Source organism: Physeter macrocephalus, chromosome 16 (assembly GCF_002837175.3).
Source record: "Physeter macrocephalus isolate SW-GA chromosome 16, ASM283717v5, whole genome shotgun sequence".
Taxonomy (NCBI): Eukaryota; Metazoa; Chordata; class Mammalia; order Artiodactyla; family Physeteridae; genus Physeter; species Physeter macrocephalus.
The window spans coordinates 99729549-99757377 of NC_041229.1; the positions used below are offsets into that span (position 1 = coordinate 99729549).

Below are 27829 nucleotides of genomic sequence, written 5' to 3' on the forward strand. Positions count from 1 at the left end.
TTTATTGGGTAGAGTTTTTGTTGGGGATGATAAAAAAGTTTTGGGTATAGATAGGGGTGATGGTTATACAACATTGTGAATGTATTTAATGTCACTGAATTGTACACTTACACATGGTTAAAGTGATAAATATTATGTAATGTATATTTTAGCACAATTAAAAAAAAAAGATTTCAGTGGGGAGCTACTTCTGGGTGATTACAACAACAAAAAAGCTGTTGTAGAAGTAAGTTGCTGAATTTGGAGGTAAAGATGGTTTTAGTTGAGGAAGGAAGGGAGAGGCCAGGAGCTGAATGGGTCATCCAGCAGGAGCCCCGTGTCCTGACATTTATCTATCCTCAGGGGGCAGCGCCTGTGCCATCAGCAGGCCCGATGCATTGAATACATGAAGGGTGCAAACCAGACTGGAATGATTCACTTCCACCCCTTCTCCAAACTCCCCGAGGTACAGATGCTGATTTTCGTGACCTTCCTGATTACGTACCTGGTCAGCATCAGCGGCAACCTCTCCATTTCTCTCATCATCTGGATTGACCGTTCTCTCCACACCCCCGTGTACTTCCTCCTGGCCAACTTGGCAGCTCCGGAGATGTGCTACTCTTCCACCGTTGCCCCTCTGACTCTGACAAGCACCCTGTCCATGGAGAAAACCCTCATCTCCCTGCGTGGCTGCGGTGCCCAGATGTCCTTCTTCATATTCCTGGGCAGCGCTGACTGCATTCTGCTGGCCGTCATGGCCTATGACAGGTTCGTGGCCATCTGCCACCCTTTGTGTTACAGCCTCGTGATGAGCTGGTGATTTTGTGCCCGACTGGCCCTGGGCTCTCTGGTGTTGGGGTTCATCTTGGCCGTGCAGCTGACTGTGCTCATCTTCCAACTCCCCTTCTGGAGGAGCAAAGAAATCAGTGTGTTCTATTGTGATGTCCTTCCTGTTATGAGATTGGCCTGTGCAGATACCCGGGTCCACGAGGCCACCGTTTGTGGTTGGTGTCACTGTCCTCACCACCCCCTTCCTGCTTATCGCCCTGTCCTATGTCTTCATCGTGGCTGCCATCCTGAAGATCCGCTCTGTGGAGGGGAGGCACAAGGCCTTCTCAACCTGCTGCTCCCACCTGACTATGGTTCTGCTCCAGTATGGAGGTGCGAGCCTCATCTACCTGTGCCCCAGCTCCCGCTCCTCTCCCGAGAGGGGCCAGGTAGTGTCTGTGGTTTACACATTCAGCACCCCTATGCTGAACCCCTTGATCTGCAGCATGAGGAGCAGAGAGCTTAAGGATGCTTTGAAGAGAGCATTGATGAGGTTCCTGTCATCCTAAACACAACAAACACCCCGGATGTTCCTCTGTAACACTGCTGAGTAGAGACAAATGGGTATGCTCTCTGAAAGATGGGAGACAGGGGCTAAGAGGTCATTGGTTTCACACTGTTACTTCTTCCTGGTTATATTATTTTTGAAAAGTCATTTCCCTTTTCTCATTCTTAGACTCCTCATCTCTAAAATAGGGATTAAAATGCCCACAAGACCTAAATTCTGGGATAGTTATGATGATCGGAAGATATATTAAGTGGAAATACTTTGTGACTTCTATTTATTATTATTATTATTTTGCCGCAGGGCACGTGGGGTCTTATTTCCCCAATCAAGGATTGAACCTGCGCCCCCTGCAGTGGAAGCATGGAGTCTTAATCGCTGGACCACCAGGGAAGTCCCTACTTTGTGACTTTTAGAGGGAGATGTAGCAGTGTACGTCATTATCACTATCCTCAGCATCAAGTGAAAAGTCTGTGCTCGGCTTTGGACTTCTCTCCAGATGTAGTTCTCAGGTTCTTAGCATTGCACATATGGGCAGCGGCAGAGCTAAGAATAAGAGGCAAATCAAACCAGGACCATCCCAGTCATGATTCCCGTTATGTAAATGCTGAGTCTGTGCCGCTTTGAATTATTTATCTTTCATCCTAAATTATCTTCCAGGGAAAAGTGATAGGGAAAGCACTAGAGATTTAAAGTTTTGTTAGTTTCTCTTTATTTAACTTTATACCTGGAGCTAATCTGTCTCCATCTCAATCTCTGACTCTATTAGTCTGCTTCCAAATCCCTCTGCCTTTGTCCATTTGTTCTTCTCTCGTTCTCGCTCTCTTGCACACACACACACACGCACACACATACACACACACATACACATACACACACATTTATCTCATATTCTCCCTTTTTGCCTACCCCTAGTTGATATGGTCTGAATATTTGTGTTCCTTCCAAATTCACATGTTGAACTACTAATGCCCAGTGTAATGACATTAAAAGACGGGGCCTTTGGGAGGTGCTTAGGTCATGAGGGTAGAGTCCTCACGAATGGGATTAGTACTCTTATAAAAGAGACCCCTTAGAGCTCCCTAGCTTCTTCCGCCATGTGAGGATACAGTGAGAAGTCTGTGACCTGGAAAAGGGCCTCTACCCAACCATGCTGGTACCCTAATCTTAGACTCCTAGCATCCGAAATTGTGAGAAATAAATTGCTCTTGTTTATAAAGCCACCCAGTCTGTGGCATTGTGTTACAGCAGCCCAGATGGACTAAGACTAGTGGATGTATTATGCTAAGTACGCATAATATGGAAAAATTGCCTTGTTCACTAAGCCCCTCGGTGTAGAAAAGAGGTAGTGTCGGTTCAAATCTGGATTCAGGTAAAACAGAGCTAATTCTGTGAAGTCAAACACTGACTGGCTACACTGAGGAGGTGAAAGAACTCATTCATGCGGTTCCAAGCAGTCTGAGTAGGATGATAATCATCCTGACGATGATCATTTGTCTCAAGGCAACGGCAGCGGAACATAGACGCTTTCCTATCTTTGTGGAAGGCAGACGAAGCTCATTCATCCTTCTACCTGTTGATTACTGAGGGATTTATTTATTCAACAACATTGAAAGAGACAGTAAGCGATGATTTGTTGAACTCTACTGTGTACCGTGCTCCCACCTGTGGTAGGTGGAACAGGAAATGGAAAGGTAAGTCAGAGGCAGCTCCTGCCTGGAAGGAAGTTAAAAGTCTAGCAGTATGGGCTTCCCCGGTGGCGCAGTGGTGGAGAGTCCGCCTGCCGATGCAGGGGACGCGGGTTCGCGCCCCGGTCCGGGAGGGTCCCACGTGCCGCGGAGAGGCTGGGCCCGTGAGCCATGGCCGCTGAGCCTGCGCGTCCGGAGCCTGTGCTCCACAGTGGGAGAGGCCACAACGGTGGGAGGCCCGCGTACCGAAAAAAAAAAAAAAAAACAAAACACAACAACAACAGTCTAGCAGTATATGAGAACATACACCACGATTACACCAAGGGCCAAGTGATACAATGCTATGAGCCACCAAAGGAGGGTCAGTGAAGGGAATCCAGGTTAGTTTGATGGGGAAGGTGGCACATGAGCCGCACCATGCCAGGTCTTCAGGTCTGCATGTACGCAGAGGGTCAGGAAGGGCATTTCTGGAGGAGGGAACTGTGAGGGCACAAAAACAAGGGAATCAGCTACGTAGGGAAACAACCTTTGTTTCCCTACCTGGAAAAGCATAACACGTGTGCCATGACATTTTTCTTTTATTTTTTTCTGACGTGTATCACAGGCCTACAGGGCAGAAACCATGACCGGAAGTCATACTACATGAAGCTGAAATGTCACCTTACTCTTTTGAAAGACGAGAACCCAACAGGATCTTCTTTGGTTCACTTACAGAGGCTTTGCAGCTCCTCCTGTGTTCGACTGCAGTATTCTACTAGGTCAGTGTTATTATCTGTAGGACACCAATCCTATTGAATAATAGGTGTTTGGGGGAAATAAACATTTTACGGTCCAACAAATGTGAAGAATACTGTGCTGATCAAAGTAAAACCAGTGGTTTTACTGCAGGTTTATTCAGTGCCTGTACTGGGCAAACGTGCAGTCATGACTCTCCAAGATGAGGGATGCCATGTTGCATGTTTTCTAAATTGTCAGCACCAAACTCTTTTAGTCCTTGGAATCTCTTAGGAAATATTTTATCGTGTTGAATCTACTTTGGAAAATGCTGCCATGCCTAAGGCTGACTGGATAAAAAGAGGGCGATTTCACTAGTGATTGAAATATTCCAGGCACTTTTCAATTCCCCACGCTCTTTGAGAAAACACTGTAGTTATGAGTTAGCAGGCTTCCTTTCCAGTGATTGAATAAGGGAATTAATGATTGCCATATATCAACCCATTTATCATCATCATAACCCATGAAATGCGTGTTATTATTATCTCAAGAATTAATGATTGCCATATATTTACCCATTTATCATCATCATAACCCATGAAATGCGTGTTATTATTATCTCTGCTTACATGTAAGGAAACTGAGACACAGGGAGGCTAAGTAACTTGTTCAAGGTCACACAGCCAGTAAACATAAAACTGAGATTTGACCTAGGCAGCGTGGTCACCAAAGCCTGGGCACAAAACCACTCTCCCAACATGCTATGACTGTCCAATAAGAGCTTGGGAAAATCGCTTCATTTTCCTGACAATTCAGTGGCATAATAAAATGGGGACAATACTATCTACTCTGTCTCCCCGAGTTCTTGTGAGATCTCCAAGGAAAAAAACCCCCAAACTGTAAAAGGATAATAAAAGATGCAGCATGGTTATTCAAACATCGACATGGAGAAATACACTAGATGGCTCATTTTTTTAAATACCAAAAGTTTAAAGACATACGTGTTCAATTCCTTTCACCTAAGGTTTCCCTATGTTTATCCTGTTACTCTTGATAGGTGTTTCACAGGTGTTGTAAGAAACAAGCCTGTCTTCTGCAGCTCAGAAGTAAAAGCAGGCTTCTCTGCATGAGGCTTTCTCTCTTGAGTCTTCCCACTTACCTTAGCAGGCTCCTCGGAGAACTATGTGCTTAAGGGCTCCAGGGATTGAGGAGTTTGTATAAACACAAAAACAAATGAATATGGTGCAAATTATTTATATTGTTAAATCATAGGCATAGGTAAGTGGTATAGGGAGATTCGTGTTAGGAAAACATCTGAACAACATGATATAAAACATCTTTATAAACAAAGCACATTATTTTTAAAAAATTTATTTTAGGGCTTCCCTGGTGGCACAGTGGTTGAGGGTCCACCTGCCGATGCAGGGGACACGGGTTCGTGCCCCGGTCTGGGAAGATCCCACATGCAGCGGAGCGGCTGGGCCGGTGAGCCATGGCCGCTGAGCCTGCGCGTCTGGAGCCTGTGCTCCACAGTGGGAGAGGCCACAACGGTGGGAGGCCCGCGTACGGCAAAAAAAAAAAAAAAAAAAAAGTTATTTTATTGAAGTATAGTTGATTTGAAATGTGGTATTAATTTCTAATGTATAGCAAAGTGATTCAGTTATATATATATATACATCCTTCATGTTCTTTTCCATTATGGTTTATTACAGGATGTTGAATATAGTTCCTTGTGGTATACAGTAGGACCTTGTTATTTATCCATTCTATATATAATATTTTCCATCTGCTAATTCCGAACTCCCACTTCATCCCTTCCCCACCCCCACCCCCCCTCGCCCTTGGCAACCACAAATCTGTCCTCTATGTCTTTAAAATACATTGTTTTAAACACACAGTTCAGTGACACAGGGAGTTGCAAATCCATTTAGTTTTAAGATCCAGGAAGGATCTTCTTTCCTCCTTAGGGAGAGGAGAGGAGAATCCCTAGGGAGTGTGTGTGTGTGTATGTGTAGTCACACACTACATAATAATAGTAGTCAACTATTCTTTGATTTATCCTCCAAATAATTGCAGTGCACCTACCTCACAGTAACCCTGGAAGGTGAATAATATAATACCTGGTCGTTGCTCTCAACAGATATGTGAGCAGCGAGGTATAAGACAACCCAGGGTTTGCTTTTAAAATAGATCCGAACAAGTACTGTTTGGGGCGGGAGGGCAGAGGACCAAGGAGACCACCTGAGTGAACTGGAGAAGGCCTCGGTCTTGAAGGAGGAGTAGAGATTTGTCAGACATGAAATGGAAAAAGGACAAGTCAGGCAGAGATGGGTGGGAAATCCTGGGCATATTAGATGCAGAGAAGAGGTGCGTGTTTGAGAAGGCTGAAGGTGGGGCTGTGTGTGTCAGGGAGTGACAGTACCTTGGCCTGGGGCCAGACTGCACAAGGGCTTGAACACCATTCTAAGAAGAGTCTGGACTGCCTAATCTTGTAATAAGGAGCCACTGATGAATTTTAATCCGAAGAAAGACATAATGGAGCCATATGACAAGAAGATTCATTTAATTAATTTGGTAAACCCTAACTGAGTGCCTAGAGTGACGTTTTGGGGGCTGAGGCTGGGGTCTGGGTTCGCGTTAGTGAAAAGGAGAGACAAGGCTGCTGACCTCGCGGAGCTCATGGAAGGTACAGGAGGTAGACCAGGTTACACAGTGTGGTAGGGCTATAATGAAGTCCAGGCTGTCAGGGAAGCATGTTTGAGGGATACTTAATCCTAGAATAGGTCAGAGTTGTCCAGTTCAGATACAGGGGAGAAGAGAGCTCTAAGGTGGAAGAGCATAACTCCGGCATGAACTTGGGATTTGAATTGTGTTCTAGGCAGCTGCTGAGATGGCTCCCCGTCTTCATCCCCTTGTGTAATCTCCTGGCCTTGAGTGTGGGCTGAACCTAGTGCTTCTCTTTTAATCGATACGGTATGGCAAAAGTGATGTCACAGCCGAGATTAGGTTACAAAAACACTTGGGCCTTTCTCTCTCTTTCTCTATCCCTCCCACCTGCTTGGGCCGATGGAATTCAGCTGCCATGTTGTGAGCTGCCCTATGAAGAGGCCCACGGGGTGAAGTACAGCCCTTGAAGAACTGAATCCTGCTGGCAACCATGTGAGGGACTTTGGAAGCAGATCCTCTCCCAGTCAAGCCATGAGATGAGACGCAGCCTCCAGCCAACAACTTAATTGCAGTCTTGAGGCAGAGGCACCCAGCTAAACTTCACCTGGATTCCTGAATCACAGAAACCAGAGGGTAATGTTGTTTCAAGCTGTTTTAGGGCAATTTGTTATGTGGCAATAGATAACTAACACAAACTGTAAGGGGGTGAAAACTACAAGTCAGAAAGTGTATTCTCCATCCTCCCTGCGGTGGGGAAGAATTGCTGTGGGGAACAGAAAGGACCTTCTCCTTCAATTTTCCAGCTCCTTTATCTCTTTCTATTGAACACCACACCCTGGGGACACTGCCTCCAGGTACAATAGCCAGAAAGTGGTCTCACCTGTTCCTCAGCAGGCCCTGAGGGTCAAGGTGGGGTAAGGCTCAGTGCTCTTCTCCAGTGGGAAAGAAACAGGCTTAGAGGGAAGAGAGAGAGAGGGAAGCAGAGCCCCAAACCCCAGGATCCTCTTTTTGGTTTGTTTGTAAAGGTGAAATTAAGTGTTGGCTGACTTATCTATAGCCAAAATGCAAACACTTGATTTAATCTTGCTATATTTGTTTAGTGGGGAAACAGCTATACACTAGACATGGTGGGAAACCAAGTACCCTGGTAGAGCAGAAAAATAAAAATACATCAGAGAGGAGGGGATCCTACTAAGCCTGGAACCTTAAGTCACTGTCTGTCTACGTGGAGACCCTACAGTCCACTTGGGCTCAATGTCAGAGTCTTCCTCACCAGCCCATGGCCTCTCCTCACCCAGGTCCCTTGTCCCTCAGTAACTTGACTTTCTTCAGTTTATTTTACACAACTAGCTGCTGCAATCCAGACTTCTGCCTGTCGTGGAAGAGCAAATATTAATAGAAAATGAACAAAATAGGGTTCATACCTAATAGGAGTTTTTAAAAAAAGGCTTGAAGCCTGTGACAACTCCCTTCGAATAGAATGTCATAAGAAGAGAACTCTGCTGATGCTTCCCTTCCCGGGTTCCTGGACTCCGCGTGCAGTTAAGAGCGCTCTTCATGCTGTTTTCAATGTGTAAAAAGGTTAAGGAAAATCAAATGGTCATTTCTGTTATGGCCACATAGGCTAACCAAAAGGTCTTTTTTTTTTTTTTTTTTTTCCCTTCATGGAAACATCCTCTCCTAGGAAACCAAATTTCTTTTTTGTTTCCTAGTTTTATTGAGATATAAATTGACATATAACATTGCATTAGTTTAAGGTGTGCAACATAATGATTTTTTAAAAAATTTTATTCGTGTATAGTTGATTTATAATGTGTTCGTTTCAGGTGTACAGCAAAGTAATTCAGTTATACATATACATATGCCCATTCCTTTTCAGATTCTTTTCCCATATAGGTTACCACTGAATATAGAGTTCCCTGTGCTATACAGTAGGTTCTTGTTGGTTATCTGTCTTCTATACAGTAGTGTGTATATGTTAATCCCAAAATGATGACCACAATATATCCATCACCTCACATAGTTACAACTTTGTTTGTGTTTTGATAAGAACTTTTTTCCCCCAGCATCATGATTTAATTAAGGGAGCGTATTCATTGTAGAGAACTGTAGAGAATATATTGATGATTGTAAATGTGACTCCTCATTACAGCCTTAAAATTTTTGAAAGACCAAAGCACAAAGATGTCAATGATATATCCAAACTACAGGTACAAAACAAGTACATGTATTTTCCATGCTCCAAAATTGAGTGCACACTGTACTGTCATAGGGAAGGGGTTTACCAATGAAGGCCTGACAATAAAGTACTCAAGATTGATATACCGAAATAAAATATAAAATAGGAGTTTATAAAAACAAGTTTGACAATAGCAGAGAGGACCCTTGATAAGAACTTTTAGGATCTATTCTGTTAGCAACTCCAAATATACAATACAGTGTTATTAACTACAGTCACCATGCTCTACATTACATCCCCGGGACTTACTTTTTTTATAATTTGAAATTTGTACCTTTCGACTCCCTTCACCCATTTTGCTCCCCGCCCCCCATCTCTGGCAATCATTTGTTCTCTGTATCTATCAGTTTGAGGAAACCAAATTCTGATTACCTAGTAAATGTATTTTCTAAGGGATATGGAATCATTCAAAACAAGATATCCACAAATGAAAATAAAGAATGTATGATGTTCTTGATCTTGAAAAGTTCGAGAATCACTAGTTTTGATCAGCCTCCTTCCCTCACAGATGAGAAAATAGATTGTGCGATGTCAAGTGACAGCTGTTTTGTGGCAGAAACTGTGTCTAGAACTCAGTCCTCGTGGCTATGTGTCAGCAATCGTTCTGTGGCTCCATAGCTACTGTCCCTTCATGGAAAGCCCGTCTTGTGAAGGACAGATTAAATTTCTTAAATGTTTGGACAAAGCCAAAGAGCAAGAAACAGTGGTGGAAGTTATAGGAAGGAAAATTTTTGTTTCATATAACAAAACACTTTTAAACAACAGTTGGAACTGTTCAACCAGAGAAGATGCTTGAGAGTGTTCGAAAAAACTGAAAAAATTAAAATGCACTCAGGCAGAGGCTGAATGGCCATCCTTGATCATTTCCTGTGGTCCTTTTCAGACGTCTAATGTAAAGAGTTGTTCACATATCTGTCTCCTCAGAAGACTCTTTTCCTGAAGCGCGGAAACTTAGCTATCCCCATTAACAAAAATTTGTTAAGGAAAGGAGGTGGAATGCGATTTCTGATTAGCTTACCGTTTCCATTTCTGACCACCAGGGGGCGCAGAAGCCTTCCCTTTACCAAAGATGCAAATTAATTCACCTAGCGAACGCCTTGGGTAGAAGGAAGTGTGCAGGACTAGAGCGAGGATTACAGACCATATCTTCATGGGAGGGGATGAAGTCAGCATGGAGCAAGCGCTAAGATTGCAGAACAGGGCAAAGTTCTGTTAGAATTACGAAAATATTTACAGCCCTTTAAAAAATTTATTTATTTAATTTTGGCCGCGTTGGGTCTTCGTTGCTGCGCGCGGGCTTTCTCTAGTTGCGGTGAGCGGGGGGCTACTCTTCGTTGTGGTGCACGGGCTTCTCATTGCGGTGGCTGCTCCCCTTGTTGCGGGCTTAAGTAGTTGTAGCGCGAGGGCTCTAGAGCGCAGGCTCAGTAGTTGTGGCGCACGGGCTTAGCTGCTCCGTGGCATGTGGGATCTTCTCGGACCAGGGCTCAAACCCGTGTCCCCTGCACTGGCAGGTGGATTCTTAACCACTGCATCACCAGGGAAGTCCTACAGCCCTTTAATCTGGATGCATAGCTCATAGCTCAGATTCTGTCCCTGATTTGAGGATTGAATCTTAGGCCTGTCAGTCCTATTTATTGAGCTCCACTCCATATCTGCTGGATATGTCATCTGTTCCCAAGAAGGAAGATAAACAGGGAAGAGGGGAGAGAGGGTGGAGGTGTGGGGCCGGGGAGGGGAGACAGACGGAGGGGCCGTGCGAAGAAACCGCCCACTTTTCAGAAAGTGGGATCAGGTACTACTCACCTAGGGGATCAGGTAGGAAAGCTTAAGCTTTCCAATACACACATCCTTCTCTTACAGCTCTGCTCCACAGGTGACGAATCAGTCACTCCTCCTCTGTCAACAAGGCCCCGCAGCAAACTGGGAAGTGGGTAATATCTCTGATTTATAGATACAGAAATGGAGTCCCCTAGAGAAACAATAACTTTCCAAAGGTATACACTTTGTTAGTGGCAGGTGTTCTGACTTCATCATTGAACTGCTTGCATTTCTCTTAAGGATCCCCAGTGCCAACATCGTAAAGTCCAAATTCTTCGTCCCAGCCTTCCCCACCCCGCCTCACCTCCAGTTATTTCCACGAGGAACACACTCTTTCAGCCCCAGCACGCAGTCCCCCGGACCGTGCGCACTCCTTTACTTGGAATGCCCTTCCTCCAGGCAGAATTAATTGCTCTCTCTCTCCCACCTGTTACAGCACAAATTACGTTGTCTTAGAGTTCCTCGTTTACGGGATGTTGGCACCGCCTAGCAATGAATCAGTCTGTTGAGGGCTGGATCCTAGCACAGAGCCCGGCACAGGTAGTGAATGGCTGTTGAATGGAAAGGCTGGAATTGAGGCCAGACAGACGCACTCGCAGCGGGATCTCCCAGTGCTGGTGCATCGGGGGACCGGGAGCTAGAGGAGGTGGAGTGAGAGGCGCGGAGGGCGGCCGGGCGGCGGCGGGGCACTGGCCCTTTAAGGAGGAGCGCGGGGCGCGGCCCAGGTAAGGGGCGGGTCCGCCGGGCGGATCAGCGCTGCGCGCCGGCGCCGGCCAGGGAGCCGGATTTGGAGTGCGCGGGGCCGGCTGGGCCGGAGAGGGCGGCGCGGCGGATCCTCCAGTGGCCTCGGACGCTCCTTCTCGCCCGCGGCTGCCGCCCGCCTCCTGCTCCTTCGTCCTGGCCGGGCCTGGCCGCCACTTCCGGCCACTCACCTGGGACGCGCTCACCTGCCTCCGGGCGCCTGGGCACCAGGATGAAGGACCGGCTGGAGCAGCTGAAGGCCGTGAGTCTCGCCGCACCCGGGAACCGGGCGGGCCGGGGGCTGCGGGGGTGGAGCTGCGCGGGAGAGGGGCTTCCCTCGCTCCCCCAAGTCGAGGCTGGGCGGGGAGAGTGCGGGGCGGGCGCAAGGCCTGTCCTCCCCAAGCCCCAGACGCACCCACTCCTCCTCTCTGGGGTCATGTGCCGGGTGATTCATCGCTAGGCTGCAATTTCCCTGGATGCCTCTAGTCTCCTCCCCGCCCCCCAAGCTGGACAGCATCAGTCTAGAGATGGGATCCGCGGGAGGTGGTGGGTGCTTGGGTCCAGCGGGGCTCTCTGTGAGGTCAAGGGTCATTCACCACCTGCTCAGTACTGCCTGGCACTGTGCCCAGGACCCGCCTCCTCCCACGCTCCTCCTAGTTTCTCTCCTGGGGGACGCTGAGACGACTGCCCTCGCCCCCGGAGAGCAGCTCTAGTGGGTGACCTCCAGAGCTGTGAGCTGGTCACGTGCCTGGATGGGTTCAGCGCCTCACCACCCAGCTGTCTGTAATTATTAATTGCCCCCTCCCACTCCCACCCCCATCCTTGGGACAGCTGTGGTCAGGGCCAAGGATCTGAAGGTAGATCGTTTCCGGCTCTGCTGCACAAAAGCTGTAAAACCTTAGGCTACGTACTCTTTTGAGCCTGTTTCCTTATCTGTCAAAGGGAGATTGATGTGCCTTAGAGATTTGTTATGAGATCAAATGATATAATGGGGCTTAGTATAGAGAAGTGTTAAAGCATGGGTTAAGTCCAACATTTATTGATTCATTGAACAAATAATTATTTGAGTGTATTCTATGGGGCAGGCCCAGTGCTAAGCCCCGGGGATTGGGCGACTCAGGCTCTGTCTTAACGGAATTTAAAATGTAGCCCGTGATACAAGGTAGTCCATCTACTTGGGAGCTTGTCAGAAGCGCAGAAGCTTAGGCCTCAGTCTGGACCTATGGAATCAGAATCTGACTATTCATAAATCTCCCCGGGTGATTATGAGCACATTGAAGGTTGGGGAACAGGGGACTGGATAGAACTGGGTTTGCCTCCCGGCTCCACTGCTTACCAGCCGTCCCTTACTTAACCTTGGAGCCGAAGTTTTGTCATCTGTCAAATGGGTAGTTGTGAGGACTAAACCCAAGAGAGTATGCACAGCCCTTTGTACGGTGCCTGGCACAGACAGGGCTAAGCAACGGTAAATCTTACGCTCGTCACTGCTAAAGCTCTTCGGAAAAACAAAACCTTGTACAAGTGTGAGGGACTTCTGGGCTGATGTCACAGTTATTTTTCTTTCTCCTCCGTTGTCTTGGCTGAGACCTTCTTGACCCTCTCACCTGCTCTAGGTAGTAGGACTGCGGAGGAGGCGGGGGTGATGGGGAAGTGACGGAGGCCAAGGGGCAGCCACCAATGGTGGGAGTGAGCCTCCCAGCCTCCGACTTGCTTTTTGTCATCTGAGCCTCATAACATCCCGTTTACTGTCAGGAAAGAATTGATTGCCTCTGTTTTGAAAGGTGAGGAAACTAGAGCTCAGACTGGGAAGGAGGGACGCCCCAGGTCACAGAGCTGGTGAGGGCTCAGCCGGGGGAGGAACCCAGGCTGCTGACCCCTCTTGCCCTGGAGCACGCTGACTGGGGCGGCGGAAAGGGAAGAAGAGCGTGGTTTTGAAGATCTTCCTGGAGCGCGCGGCCGGCAGTCCCGAAACAATGCAGGACTGGACAGCAGGCGGAGGTGGCGCCCTTCCTTGCGTTAGGAAGTCCATTCCATGTCCGGCTTGCGGGGTCTTAGTTCCCCGACCAGGGATGGAACCTGTGCTCTCGGCAGTGAGAGCGTGGAGTCCTAACCACTGGACCGCCAGGGAAGTCCCTCCCACGGCCCTTTCAACGGCCATTGCCAACAAACAGCACAGAGCCTTAACTGAGCTTTGAGTTCCCAGTATAAATTCACTTTGCCGGGGAACCCAAGCAAGTCCCTTTGCTTCTCCGAGCCTCACTGTTACCTTCTGTAAAATGGAGCTAATGCTGTGTTTCTCCCTTTCCCTCTTGGGGATGTGGTGGAAGTGAGATGGTAGACGGCACCGTTATGATGGCAGTGCTGTTCCGACATCGCAGGTGCTGTTCCAGCCTTGTGGAGCAGGGAGATGGGTGGTAACACTGTGCAAGAGGCCCGGGCTGTGGGTTCAAAGGATTCCAATTGTGGCTTTGCCCTTTAAGAGCTGTGTTCCTTGGTGTCGCTTTACCTCTCTGCTCTTCCAATCCCCCTTTGGAAAGCAAGGAGTTTGGTTGATCTCAGAAGCCCCTTCCGGCAATATTAACGTTTTTCTTGAAGACTGCTTGTTGTTAAGGTTTAGATGGCTTTTGGCTTCTCCTCCTTCCCCTGGGAGAGAGACACCCCCCCCCCAGCAACAAGATAACCATTTTGTCTCTCTGATTCCTTTTATCAACGTTTGCTAACCTGTATGAAACCAATCTTACCCTGAGCGCTGGTGCAGTCTCTGTCTGTGGGGCTCCTTCTAAACTCTGGGGGAGGCGAGGCGTTAACTGCCTTCAGGTAGCGGGAGAGCTGTCACGTGCAGGGGATTAGCTCTGCTCCGTGTAGACAGGAGGAGAAGACCTGAAGAAGCGAGGCTGACGAGCAGACGTGAGGGCTCTGTAGAAAGCGTTTTTGGTAGTCAGAGCTGCCCGAGGCTGGGCTGGGCTGGCAGGACATGGCAGGGAGGCAGGCAGCTTGTTGGGATGTTGCATGTTGTAGGAATCTGAGTGTTCTTGGAGGGAGGGGAAGCACATGAGGAGATTCAAGGCCTCCATCAACTCTGAGGATGTGTGTTTCTAGAAATGCTTCATTGTGAGCCTGTCCCAAGCACTGGGAGGCTCCGAAGTCCATAGGACTGAGGTCTCAGAGTTGCTCCTGTAAAGTGGATCATCGTACCCTCCCTATAGGGTCACTGAGGGTGAAACGAGATAATCCGTGATAATCACCCACCACAGTAAATTCGAGTTCCCCAAACTTGACCTGCTGGGAGCAGCATCCACACAGAAGGGCATACCTTCCTGAGGCTACAGTCACATGCCCTGACTCATCTTATCTCTGGCATGGCTCCTCCTGGCTGGCCATCCCAGCAGCCTGCCCTTTCAGAGACATCAGACAGGCTTGCCAGGAATGTGCGGTGCCTACACCCAGCCTGTCTCACAAGGCGGTTCCTCCTGATTTCTCGCCAGCTGAACATTGGATCCGCTGGGTCCAGACAATTCCCATCCAGGAACCTCTTGCCTGGCCCTCTTTTCATTCAGCACATGTTTACGGAGGGACTTCCCTGGTGGCGCAGTGGTTAAGAATCCGCCCGCCAGTGCAGGGGACACGGGTTTGAGCCCTGGTCCGGGAAGATCCCACCTGCTGCGGAGCAACTAAGCCCCTGCGCCACAACTACTGAGCCTGCGCTCTAGAGCCCGCGAGCCACAACTACTGAGCCCACGTGCCGCAACTACTGAAGCCCGCGCGCCTAGAGCCCATGCTCCGCAACAAGGGGAGCCACCGCAGTGAGAAGCCCGCGCACCGCGACAAGGAGTGACCCCCGCTCGCTGCGACTGGAGAGAGCCGGTGCACAGCAATGAAGACCCAACGCAGCCAAAAAAAAAAAAAAAAAAAAAACCCAAAAAGAAACCGAGCGCCTACTATGTCCTAAGCCCTCTGATAGGTGCTGGGGAAGGGGATGGTAATGCTGATGAACACATACTCCTGGGCCTTTGGGAGGTCACAGTCAGCTAGGGAGACACACAAGAAACAGACACAGCGTCCCACCCTTGGGACAGAAGCAACCGCAGGAAGACCCTATTGGCCAGCCCCTGGGGACAGGGCGTTAGGGCCGGGGGCTCCTCCCAGAAGAAGTGATGCCCTTGCTCAAGTCCGTGTTAAGGCTGAAATCTGATTCCTTCCGAGGCATGTGGGGAATCTCCTCAGAAGCAAGGCAAGGATCCTGGCTTCGCTCACCCATCCCCCCGTTGGCGAGTGCTTCACACAGACAGCACGATCGAGCGATCGATCCATCGGTGCTTTTTGACCTCTGCGTGCCTAGCATCCTGCTGGGCATCCTGTTTAGGCAGAGTTATTTATTTTGGCCACGCCGCGTGGCTTGTGGGATCTTAGCTCCCCGACCAGGGATCGAAGCCGGGCCACGGCAGTGAAAGCACCGAGTCCTAACCGCTGGACCGCCAGGGAATTCTAGGCAGAGTTCTTATACAAAGTCCTCGTCTGAAAGAATACGTGGTCATATAGGGAAAACAAAGGGGTATATTCCATGAAACGAGAACCCCCAACATCACAGGTAGATAATGCTCATAGAGAAGCAGTGATGTATGGAATGGAGGGCAGGGACTTTGGATCCCCGTGGAGATTGATCCGTAGAGAACTGGAAACATCTTGGGGTTTACTGGTTCCTCCACAGCCGGCGCCAATAAGGACACGCTAATGAAATCAACCACCTGAGGCCCTAAAGACCAGACTGACTTTTTCACTCTTTCTGTTCTGTCTTGTGTCTTGCTGCATCTTAAATGGCTTGTCCTTGGCCTCCTTCCCCACTTGAAGTTGCCCCATTTGAGTTCCTCAGGAGCACGGTTATAGTATAGCCATCAGAAACATGGAGCTGTACGTCCCCTTTAGAGCTTAATTGCTTCCAAGACTATTTAATGAGCCCCTACTACGTGCCAGGTGCTTTGGATCACGGCCAGGTTGCAACACCCTGCCTGGAGACTCTCTCCATTGAGATTCCATCCTTTGGTGATAAGATTGCTAACTGGTCGGTGGCTCCTTCCTCACCTCCTCCCTCTCCCTGGCAGGATTCATCCCCTGGGAGAGCTGTTCTGCCAGGAGCAGGGCTAGGATGTAATCCCTAGGGATTGAGTAGGGATTACAGACCCATCAGCCAGAGAGAGAAAATGATTGGCTGAGAGCAGGGGATTAGTGTTATTTTTATTCCTGGGAGGGGGGCGGGGAGGCCAGGGGCTGGCAAGAGCCCGGGGAGAAACGATTGTTCATGTTGTTTTCTCTCCCTTCAGGGCTCCTTTCCCCTTTTGTCAAAATTCCTTCCCATCTTCCAAAACTCACTTTACAGGTAACGCTCCCTAAACGCAGCCTAGAATATGCCCCCTCCATGCCGGCAGCCCTCGTGGGCTGCATGTTGCTTTGCAGTGAAATATTGATACTTCTGTTAAGTCAGCGGGGTTTTTTCTTACCATGGAGTGGGCTTGAAACCACCTTCCATCTGTTTTTTATGGGTTGGACTCTTTTGCCTCCTAGGTCCCGTTGTCTTTAAGATCGATGGCTCTATTCCTTGTTGGTGGCACCGTATCAACTGCAGTAACCATGATCATTTATTGAGCTGCTACTTACTGTCGGAAAGGACTTGTGTTCGGTGCCTTACACACCTTGTCTCTAATCCTCTGAACCCCACAAGGCAAGATGGTGTTATATATTATTGCCATTTTACAACTAAGGGAATTGAGGCTCAGATTGGATTGAGGTTCCCCAGCTGGGAAGTGGTGAGATCAAGAATTGAACAAGTCTGTCTTGCTTATTTATATCACCCTACTCTGTATATAATCATCTCCCCAACTACGCTGTATGCCCTTGATGCGAAGGCTGATGGAACGTTCTTCTGGGGTCCCAGGACCAGCACTCTGCATGGTAGTTCCCTAGTAAACACTTGTCCATTGACTGATCAACAGCACCTTGGCCCTTACACGCCCCTGATTCATCACTAGGACTTACTTTTCCCACTCCGTCCCCTCTGGGTTGGTGAAACTTTACCTGCTTGAAGTGCAGCGTTTACTCAGGGAACCCATGAATTTGCTAACGAAGCCAGAGGTCACTGTTCTGTCCTCCAGGATGAGGATGGCTGAGTTCCAAGGCTCTAGCTGTACCCCAGCGCAACACCTCACGGAGGGTTGCCCCTTTTCAGAAAGACCGTGAAGGAGAAGATGTGGATACCACGGTGAAAATCTAGCAACCTCGTTCTTCCCCTGGAAAAATCTTATATGTCCCTCAAGGCTCAGTTCCAATGTCATCGCTGCAAGGAAGCTTCCAGATCTGGCATTCACCAGGCCTTCCCTGGGCTTCCACAAATCTTTATTTTTGTCGATATGTAAAAGCAGCCACGTAATGTTATGTTAAATCCTCTCTGAGAGCCCAGACCACACACGCCTCATTCCCCCTGTGTTTTCACTTCCCAGCCCACAGCTCAGAAAGCTGTAAACCTTGCCATCCAGTGGATAAACAGGGATATTCTACAAATGAACTTGCTGGGAGATTCTGTAGTCCCGAGCGGCCTTACCTCCAGCCTTTTATATTAGGCCCCTTGGTAGCTTCCTCCCCTCATCACTGTCTCCGCTGTTAGGTCAGCCTGCTTTCTGGCATTGGGCCGTGTCCATGGCAACATTCTCCTGTCTCCATCTGGAGACGTGAGTAAGGTTCAGCCCCGACCCAAAGAGATTAGTGGAGCATATACTATCTGGGTATGTTTAGCTGCCTGGGTCAGGGCAACGCGGTACAGCAGCAAGATTGCTTTTTTTTTTTTTAGAAATAAACGTTTTATTCTAGACTAATTTTAGATTTACAGAAAGGTTACAAGAATAGTACAGAGTTCCTGTCTACTTGGGTTTCCTCCATTGTTAATATCTCAAGTTATGATGGTACATTTGTCGAAACTGAGAGACTGACCTTGGTACATTGCTATTCACTACACTCTAGACTTTATTTGGATTCCACTTGTTTTCCCGTGGATGTCCCTTTTTCTGATCTGGGATCCCACCCAAGATAATGCATTTCATTGAGCTGTCATGTTTCTTCAGAGTCCTCCGAGCTGTGACAGTTTCTCAGCCTTTCCTTGTCTTTCACGACCTCTTTGGTACAGCATCTGTGTTTTAGTGCTTTGGATGTTTTGCCGGGGGCGGGGGGCGGGCTGCAGGCTACAGCTGGGGGTGGGGTTTGCTGTGAAGAGGCATCACTCCAGGGTGGTGGAGAACAAGGGTTCTGCAGCAAACTGCCTGGGCTCTCCTGGCTCTGGCACTCAGTGTCTGCATGGTCTTGGGGAGGTTGCCTGCATCTTTATGCTTTAGTTTTCTCAGCTGTAAGGTGGGGAGGGTCCCCAGAAGATTCTTGTAGAGATTAAACGCCTTGGTAAATAAATATAAGGCACATATCTTAGAATCCTCATCCCAGGGTGCTGGTCAGCAGGTGTTAGGTATTATAACCATTAGTGAAGTGCTCTGGGAGGACCGTGAGGGCGAGGGGCTTGTGGGACAGAGGCTGAAAGGAAGTTGAGGAGGCTGAGGATGGACCAGAGAAGACACTGTGAGCTCCTTCCTCCTTTTTGTATCCTTGGCAACTGGATACTGTGGGGTGCTGAGGGGGCAGTGGGGGGTGGGAGGAGGGGGAGGAAGTCAGGAAAAAGTGGAGAAGGCTATGGTAGGGGAGGAAGAAGAAGAGGGTAATCTTTGAATCTCCTTGAATGCTCCTGGGGCGAGAGGGAAAGCAGGAAAAGGTGTGGCCTTCTCACCCCAAATGGACTTCCAGCAGGTATCCTTTGCGTAAATCCATGCGACCTTCGAAATTTCCCCGAGAAGTCACCTCTGCATCCATTTTCTAATACCTCCCCCTTCCCTGGGCTCCGCCTTGAATTCAGGTGACGCTGGGTGCCCCATCTTCTCCTGGGTGTACAATTCCTTGTGCTAAGTGCTGTCATCACTTACCACGTGGCATTGCAATGACCTGTGTGCCTGTCTCCCCCCCATTGGAGACCATGAGGTCCCAAAGGGCAGGGGGTGCTGAGTTTGGTCTGTGCTTCTCCAGCGTTCCGTACTATTGCTTGGGAAATGATAGATGTTCAATAAATACTGTTGGCTGAGTAAATGGACAGATGGATCTGTTATTGTGGACGGGACCTTGTAGTGAGTGAGAAGGAGGGTGTAGTAGGCGAGGTGGTTGGTTATGAGACCCCAAGAGCCTTCTTTCAAATAAACCGCAGTGAACACTGGGTTGGACCAAGCAGGGTTCCAGCCCTGGCTTTGTTCCTTACTAGCCTTGTGATTCCGGATGAATTTAACCTCCCTAACCACAGATGACTCATCAGTATAGGTAACGTCGGCCCACAGGGCATTTTTGTTTTGTTTTTCCTCCTTCCTCTCTCGAGATGAACTTCCATCCCTTTTCACTGCTCCTTCTCTAGACCTAGCTCAGATCCTGAGAAACAAAAGCAGAGGAATTAACATGGCATGTGGGAATGAAACCTTGATGATTTTTGTATCCAACAAATGGAATGCAAGATCTTTTCAAGCACACATAGAAGATTAAAAACTACCATGTATTAAGACATAAATAAAATGTCCGTTCCACAAAATGTTAAGTCATATAGGCCATGCTCCCTGATGTTGACATAATAAAATGAGAAATTAACAATACAATCATAGTTCTCTCCAGGTTTACCCACTGTGAAAATTTAAAACCACCTTTTAAAATAACCCTTGGGTTCAAAAGAAACCAAAATGGAAATGACAAACTATTTAGAAATGAATGATAGTGAGAGTAGTAAAGGTCAAAATCTGCGAGAATGTCGCAGAAGCAAAATTCAGGGGGAGGTTTATTTCTTTCAATCCATATAGTAGAGAAATGACTTCATTCAAATAAATGAACTACAATTTAGCTCATTCTAAGGGTCCTGCCGCCACCTTCTGAGAATTGGCATTAGAGTTGCATCTTTTGCAGAAACACTTTTTAGAGAAAACTGTCTGCATGGCATGGTCTTGGGAGTTTAATATGTACCCAGCATTGCTCTAAACACTTCACATGCATTCACTGATTTCATCCTCACAACAGTTCTATGAGCAGATTATTCATGCTACAAACAAGGAAACCGAGTCTCAGAGAGGTTAAGTCACTTGTTTAAGGTCACACAGCTACTTACATGGCAGAGCTGGGTTTTCAACTTAGTCAGTCAGATATATCTCCACATACCTGCACATTCATGGGATTATATGCACTGCTATCTTTTTCATTCATGCATATAGATTAGATCAATTTAGTTGTACTGACATTGCAGCATCCCCTGAAATAAGTGAGGGCGTGTTTCTGATCCCGCATGGGAAGGGCATCTTCAAAGACCTGATTTTGAGTCCTAACTCTGCCACTTATTAGCTGAATCACCTGGGACAAGTTATTTAATCTAATTAAGTAGTTGTCTCAGCTGTCAATGGAGAGAGTCCTATTTGTCCCTCATAAGGTTGCCGTGAGAATTAAATAATATGTGTGAAACCACAAGAGTGCCTGCCACAAAATACACATATTATCTGGTGGTGTCATTGTTATGGCGGAACGCATGGAGCAGGGCCATCAGGGACTTTGGCTCTTGTTCAGTTGTCCAGCGACTCACTGGCCTTGGGTTTATTCCTCAGTGTCTTCATTTCCAAATGGGGCCAATTCTTGCCTCAAACTGTTCAGCCAGAGCAACATCTTGAAAGTAAAAGTGCGGGGCTCACCCAGGGTACCGTTATCGCTTGATTTCCTCTATCACAGGTGTTAGGGAAGTGGCAGTCAGTGGAAAGGGGAAGCGTTCCCTCTGGGAGGGTTTTGCTGGAAGAGACCACAGTGTAGGAGGGAGAAGGGGCATAGGAGGATGTCCCTCTGACTCCCAAATGGGGAACAGAGAACACTGAGTGCCTGTTCAGAGCTGACACTTACTCAGAATTTCTGGCTCTTTTAATTAGAGAAGAGAGACTGGAAAAACCAGATGTCGGGCCGAGGGTGCACGGGCATGAGTGTGTGTTTGGAATCCTTGGACGTGGTGGTATTTGTCTTTGGGAATCCACAGTCCCTCATCCTGGAAGGAGGCTGGTGGGCGAAGTAGGCTGCAGGGACAAGAAAAATCACGCGTCCTTGTCTCTTTGAATCGGATTTATTGGGTGAAGATCTGGGTTTATAAAGAAGAGTTTGTAGCCCCAAGCAAAGAGCTATTTACATGTTCGGAGGAGGAGGTGCGGGAATCTGTGCTCACCTGTTGCCACCGGCCACAATCCTTTAATACCCCACAGGGGGAAATCAGGACCAGATGCTCCTTCCTAGTCCAGACTGCTGGTCCCATCCTTTCTGTTATTATTTCCTTCGCCCCAAAACTTTCCCGAGGGCTCCTGGGTCTCCCCTCTTGTCCGGGGACCCTCTCATCTTTCTGGAGTCTGACACCTGAGGCAGGGAGGGCATCGGAGAGCCAGTAAACGGTGACCTCTTCATTGGGGATGGCGTTTTTTTTTGGTCTCTTTCTTTGTTTCTTCTATCTTGCCGCTCTGATTTGTAATGATCCTTAAGGAATTGCTGATGATTTAGACGTACGTTGCAGCCGTGTTTTAACTTGTAAAGGAGAGAGGGGACCCCCTCTTCTTTCCCTTTTCTTTAGCAGGCATCCATTCATTTACTTTGGTGGTTTTCCAGCTAGCTAAACTTGCTTCTTTCTTTCTCCCTTCCTATTTTCCTCTCTCCCTCCCTCCCTCCCTCCCTCCCTTCTTTCCTTTTTCTCTCTTGGTAAGAGGCCTCGTTCTGAAAATGAAATCTTATATTCAACCGCAGTGTAAAAAGCAGATGAAATTGAAGCTATGCAGATTGAAGAGGAGGTGCGGGCCAACCTGCTTGACTTCCCCCGGTGGTTTCTTCTTCTTCTTTTTTTTAGTACATTTATTTATTTACTTTTGGCTGCATTGGGTCTTCTTTGCTGTGCGCGGGCTTTCTCTAGTTGCGGCGAGCAGGAGCTACTCTTCATTGCGGTGCACGGGCTTCTCATTGCGGTGGCTTCTGTTGTTGCAGCGCATGTGCTCTGGGTGCACGGGCTTCAGTAGTTGCAGCACGTGGGCTCCAGTAGTTGTGGCTCACGGGCTCTACAGCGCAGGCTGCGTAGTTGTGGCACACGGCTTAGTTGCTTCTCATTGCGGTGGCTTCTGTTGTTGCAGAGCATGGGCTCTGGGTGCACGGGCTTCAGTAGTTGCAGCACGTGGGCTCCAGTAGTTGTGGCTCACGGGCTCTACAGCGCAGGCTGCGTAGTTGTGGCACACGGCTTAGTTGCTCTGCGGCATGTGGGATCTTTCCGGACCAGGGCTCGAACCCGTGTCCCCTCCATTGGCAGGCGGATTCTTAACTACTGTGCCACCAGGCAAGTCCCCCCCGGCGTGGTTTCTGAGGCACCTCGGAGGTCTCATGGGGTTCCACAAAGCCTCATTGGAAAGCTAAGCTCCTTACTTGGTGAGAAAACCAAGGCTTAGTGGAGACAAGTGCTGTCCCCAAGGCCCCCAGCGCCTTTCTGTCAGCCCCGCGTTCTGCAGGGCTGGGCTGCTGTGAGTGGGCTGCAGTGGAATTAACAAGGGCTCAGGACCAACAACCGGAGCGTGAGCCCCGACTCTGCACATCTGCGCGTGGCTGGGAGGCCATGAATAAATGAGAACTTCTCTGCCCTGCAGGTTCTCAGTGACAGAACTTGGGAGGGGTTCATTGACACAGCCTACGTGAAGCAGCCAGAGTGTGGTGGCCACCTAGCACCTCCTGGGGGCTCTGCAGGTGGCAACTATTTTTATTAAAGGAGCTGATGAAGAGGGACCCACAGTCGAGCAGACTAAGGATGACAGAGAAGGCAGTTGAGAGAAAGGCAGTGAGGTTGAGTGAGAGGAATTGCAGGTTGAGTTGAGTCCTGGGCCGCTGAACTCTTTCCACTGTGTCCAGAGAGGGAGTCATAGCCCTGGCTGTCCTAACTGAGTTTTGGGGTGCATGTGAGGGGTGGGGGGCGGGGGATGGAGCCCAGATTCGAGCTCAGTGCTGCCTGAGTCACTGGTGGTATCTCCCATCTCTTGGCCCGAGAGGCAGCAGGAGGTTGGGGGGAGAGGAAGTGGATGGTGGGGCTTGTGGTTCTCATGTACGTTTTTTTACTGCAGCTACTGTGAAATTCCTATTATCACATCTCTTGATGCTTTGATAAAGATGCCAAAGTTCTCTTCTTGGCTGTGCCCAGTCATGTGGGCTGAAGATAAAGCACATCATGTGCTTTCCTTGCCCTTGGGGTCCCTGAGGCCTCTTGGTCTGTAAGAGCACGGATGTGTCAGAGGGGAAGGACCCTTGCCCTGGGATCTGGTAGATCCCCTCCCGGAGAAGCCTGGTTCCAGCATCACGCGACTCAGATAACCTGGGATGATGGCCTCTTTCTGGAATTTTCTGATCTGGACTAAACTTTGTTGCTTCTGTTGCCATTGTTATTTTATATTTTGGAGGCAGCACGCTACAGTGGGAAAAACTCTGCACGGGAAGATGGGAATCGAGAAACCTGGGTTCTAGTCCTGGCTGCTCCAGTAGCTCGTTATTTGGTCTTGGGCCTTGGTTTACCCATCTCTTAAGTGAGAGAATTTGATGATTGAATCTGTAGGGCTGCATTCAGCTCTAAAAGTTCTATATCTTTTTTTTTTTTTTTTTTTTTCCTGTTTAAGGGTACTTAGATCCAGATTAAAGCTATAGAGAAGATGACTTTGCTGGATCTTATGTATGGTTGCTTTATTGAGATGTTATCATGTGCTATTCGTTGTGTAAGGAACTTAAAATTGTTATCTTATCTAATCCTCACAAAAGCCCTGGTGGACACTTTTGTTCCTGTTTTGTAGATGAGGACATTGAAGCTCAGAGATGCTGAGCCCAGTATTTAAGGCTCAGCGATTAGCATGAGGTGGAGCCAGTTATAGAACCCTGGTGGTCCTGATGCTACAGAATCTATTTTCTTGACTAAGCCTTTGTGTGAGCACCTTCCGCAGAGGGGAACACACACTTTTAGACGTCACGTCTTTACAACTAGGTGATGGGGAAACTGACACTTATTAGGCACTACTGTGTGCCCTGTGTTGTGCTAGAAGCTTTCCACGTGTGAACTCTTCCAAGCCTCGTAAAAGTCATAAAGTATGTGGCGTTATTACCATTTACAGGTAAACTCAGGTCAGTAAGGGACTTGACGGAGGTCTCACAGCCAGTTATTGGTAATAACAGGTTTTGGACCTCGGTTGTGGGTGACCCAAGACTTCTTTTTTCCCAGTTCACATGTCCTCTCACTGGAGGTGGCCCAGGCTGCCCTGTTAGAGCCTGTTCAAAGCCAACATGTGGCCGCCTTGGGTGGGGAATCTCTGTACAAATTCCAGGGGTCTCAAAAGTGCATGTTATGATGGAGGGCTAGGGGCCTGTGTCCCATGCTTCAGGACACAGGTGTTCCCAGCTTCCAAAACCTTCCCTTAGTCCATCCCACGATGGCAGCCTCATCCCATTTCCATAGCACGTGTACCTATTTGAAGAAAACTGAGTTGACACCCTCATGCGTGTCTGTACACACACATACATGGGATATATCCCCTCAGTGGGGGTCTCTACAAGACCTCCAAAGACAGGAAGCTCAACAAATGCTTGCTAACTCACCTTCCTGGAGGGAGACCAGGTTCCTATTTTCTAGTGAGGATCTCCGAGATCCTTTTTGGGAGATGGAGCTCTCTGGAGGCTGCTGAGAGGCCCAAGTATTGATGATAGTTGATAAAAGGAGCATTTTATCTCACACTTTAGAAACTGCTGGGTGGATCCAGGCTGCTGGTCTCCGGTAGGGGTTATTTATTCAACTGGAATTAAGTTTCCGTTACACATATAGCGTATGGTAAGTGCTCAGTATACATGCTGAGTAAGTTAATTAATGACAAGTACAAGTAATTTTATTTTACTTATTTATTTTTTTTGGCCGCTCCCCACGGCTTGTGGGATATTAGGTCCCCGACCAGGGATCAAACCCAGGCCCTCAGCAGTGAAAGAGCCGAGTCCTAACCACTGGACCGCCAGGGAATTCCCAAGTACAAGTAATTTTATTTATTTTTATTTTTTATTTTTGCGGTACGCGGGCCTCTCACTGTTGTGGCCTCTCCCGCTGCGGAGCACAGGCTCCGGACGCGCAGGCTCAGCGGCCATGGCTCGCGGGCCCAGCCGCTCCGCGGCATGTGGGATCCTCCCGGACCGGGGCACGAACCCGCGTCCCCTGCATCGGCAGGCGGACTCTCAACCACTGCGCCACCAGGGAAGCCCTACAAGTAATTTTAATTACAAGTGACAGAAGCCAGTTCTGGCTAAATGAATAAAAACAGCATTACAAGAATACTGTTGGGCTCATTGAAAGGATACTGGGGAAGATCTGTAGAACTAGCTCTAAGCCAAGGGGTGGCTTAGGGAGGATAGAAACAGGGTAGCCCTGGGAACCAAGCAGGTATCTCTGTTGGGTGCTGCTATAGGTTGACTCGGCTCTGTTCATTTCACAATTCAGAATCCTCAGGGAGCGTGGATGGTGATTGATAACCTTCCCAGAATCATGTGGGGAAGGTCCGGGTTATCTTCACAAAGGGAGGTGTTCTGGGCAGGCACACACTCAGAGTGTCTTCTCCAGTGGATACATCAGGCAACCCTGACCCTCCAGGAGTTTACAATCAGTGGGGAAGGATAGATAAGTGAAGAGATAATTAATAGAGGGCTGGGATTGATGCTGTGGAAGGTTTGCACAAAATGCACTGGGAGCTCAGGGAGGTTCTCAAGTTTACATGGGAGGTCGGGGAGTGTCAGATCAGGGAGACAGAGAAGTTTGTTCGAGATTGAGTTTTAAAGGCTCAGTAAAATTTTGCCAGCTGGACAGATGCATTTCAGGAAGAAGTCCTTGTGTGACGGTTCAGCAATATGAAAGAATGGTGTGTCCAGGAAGTGCTAGGAGTTTCCAAGCGCCTGGTCCAGAGATGCATCGTAGAGGGAGAAACGTGGGCAGGACTGGATCTTAAAGGGCCCCATGTGCTCTGTTAGGCTTTGGGACTTTCAATCCTGGGAGATGAACTATCATCGAAGGACTTTAAGTGGCAAAAGGACGGGATCAATCCTGAGTTTTAGGAAGGTGATTGTTGGGGGCTGTAGCAGTGTCCTCAAATTCAGTTCCTTTGAATGTGGCTATTAAGCTTGGGTTGCTGATGGTTGCAGACAAGCCAGAGAATGAGATTACAGAAGATCCAGTCAGAAGAGCCTCCCTGGATGGCTGGAGAGTCCCAGATTTCAGTGGGAATTCCCGGTAACTCCATCTGCTGTAGCACATCTCGGGGATGGTAGCAGGGGAAGGAAAGAGGCCCCTGGTGGCTTTCCTTGCTAGTGGAGTTCCCATGTTGAGAGTGACATGTCTTGGCTTAGGAGGCCATAGGCCACTGAAGGGTGTGGAGAAGCAGGTGTCGAGGGGTTCACCCCCTCCCCACCTCCACTCCCAACAACCAGTTCTTCCTTTCTTAGAGGTGGGCTGTGTGTAATGCAGCAGTCGTCTGGGAGGAGCATCTGGGAAGAATGCAGAAGGCGCTCAGGCCCTTTAGCTGGGTGGGAATGGAAGCACTTCCTTTAGATAGCCATTTTGTGCTTTTGTAGAGGTAGCTGAATGAGATTATGAAAGCCGGGGTCCCCGGGGGTTGCTGGGGGCTGCCGGGAGAGCTTCCTTTTCCCCATAAACATGAGCTCTGACAGGGAACAGCACACAGTGTTGTTTCCTTCGCAGTAGGTGGTTTCTGAAAACAGGAAAATGTTTGCTCCTACTGTGATGATTTGAAGCTAGTGCTTTGGAGGAATTGGGACTGTTTTAATACAGATCCCCGGTAAGGTAGGTCATGCATCTGAACGTTGTGGAGAAGAGTTTAGGAACATATGGTCCAAATCCAAAGGATGGGCTAGAATCTGCCTGTCTCCAACATTTTAGCTGTGTGACTTCGGCCAAGTTACTTAACCTCTCTGTTTTATGTTCTCCAACTGGAATGAGTTATAGTAACATCACCAATACCATCACCACCACCACCAAAACATAATATTTATTGAGTAGTTACAGTATGCCAGGCACTGTGCCAAAGTGTTTTGTATTCATTAGCTCGTTTATTTTGTAAATGAACCTATGACGTAAGTGGTGTTCTTTTTTTTTAACATCTTTATTGGAGTATAATTGCTTTACAATGGTGTGTTCGTTTCTGCTTTACAACAAAGTGAATCAGTTATACATATACGTATGTTCCCCATCTCTTCCCTCTTGCGTCTCCCTCTGTCCCACCCTCCCTATCCCACCCCTCTAGGTGGTCACAAAGCACCGAGCTGATCTCCCTGTGCCATGCGGCTGCCTCCCACTAGCTATCCACCCTACGTTTGGTGGTGTATATATGTCCATGCCACTCTCTCACTTTGTCACAGCTTACCCTTCCCCCTCCCCATATCCTCAAGTCCATGCTCTAGTAGGTCTGTGTTTTATTCCCATCCTACCCCTAGGCTCTTCATGACATTTTTTTTCTTAGATTC

At 48.4% G+C, this 27829-nt stretch overlaps 2 protein-coding genes across 14 annotated transcripts in view; both read left to right on the forward strand.

Annotated features, from left to right (window-relative positions):
- The first annotated feature begins 385 nt into the window (after nucleotides 1-385).
- Nucleotides 386-2004, forward strand: LOC102973428 (olfactory receptor 10V1-like). The gene is made up of 2 exons (XM_028477355.1): nucleotides 386-747; nucleotides 1616-2004. The coding sequence occupies exons 1-2, from the start codon at nucleotides 386-388 to the stop codon at nucleotides 1719-1721; spliced, it is 468 nt and encodes a 155-aa protein (XP_028333156.1). The 3' UTR covers nucleotides 1722-2004.
- Nucleotides 2005-11223: 9219 nt separating this feature from the next.
- Nucleotides 11224-27829, forward strand: part of STX3 (syntaxin 3) — a 48269-nt gene continuing 31663 nt past the window's right edge. For 4 of the 13 annotated variants that reach the window (XM_024133208.3, XM_024133210.3, XM_024133209.3 and 1 more), the window contains exon 1: nucleotides 11225-11441. In XM_024133208.3, the coding sequence (XP_023988976.1) occupies nucleotides 11412-11441 (30 nt within the window). In that variant the 5' untranslated portion in view covers nucleotides 11225-11411. Of the gene's footprint in view, nucleotides 11442-27829 lie in introns of all 13 variants that reach the window. The other 9 variants (XR_008619562.1, XR_002893270.3, XM_024133207.3 and 6 more) reach the window with 5 other exon arrangements.

Coding starts and splice junctions, on each gene's coding strand:
- LOC102973428 (XM_028477355.1), top strand. CDS start 386: ATGAAGGGTGCAAACCAGACTGGAATGATTCACTTCCACCCCTTCTCC. Junction 748..1,615: donor GCCGTCATGGCCTATGACAG/GTTCGTGGCCAT, acceptor ATTTTGCCGCAG/GGCACGTGGGGTCTTATTTC.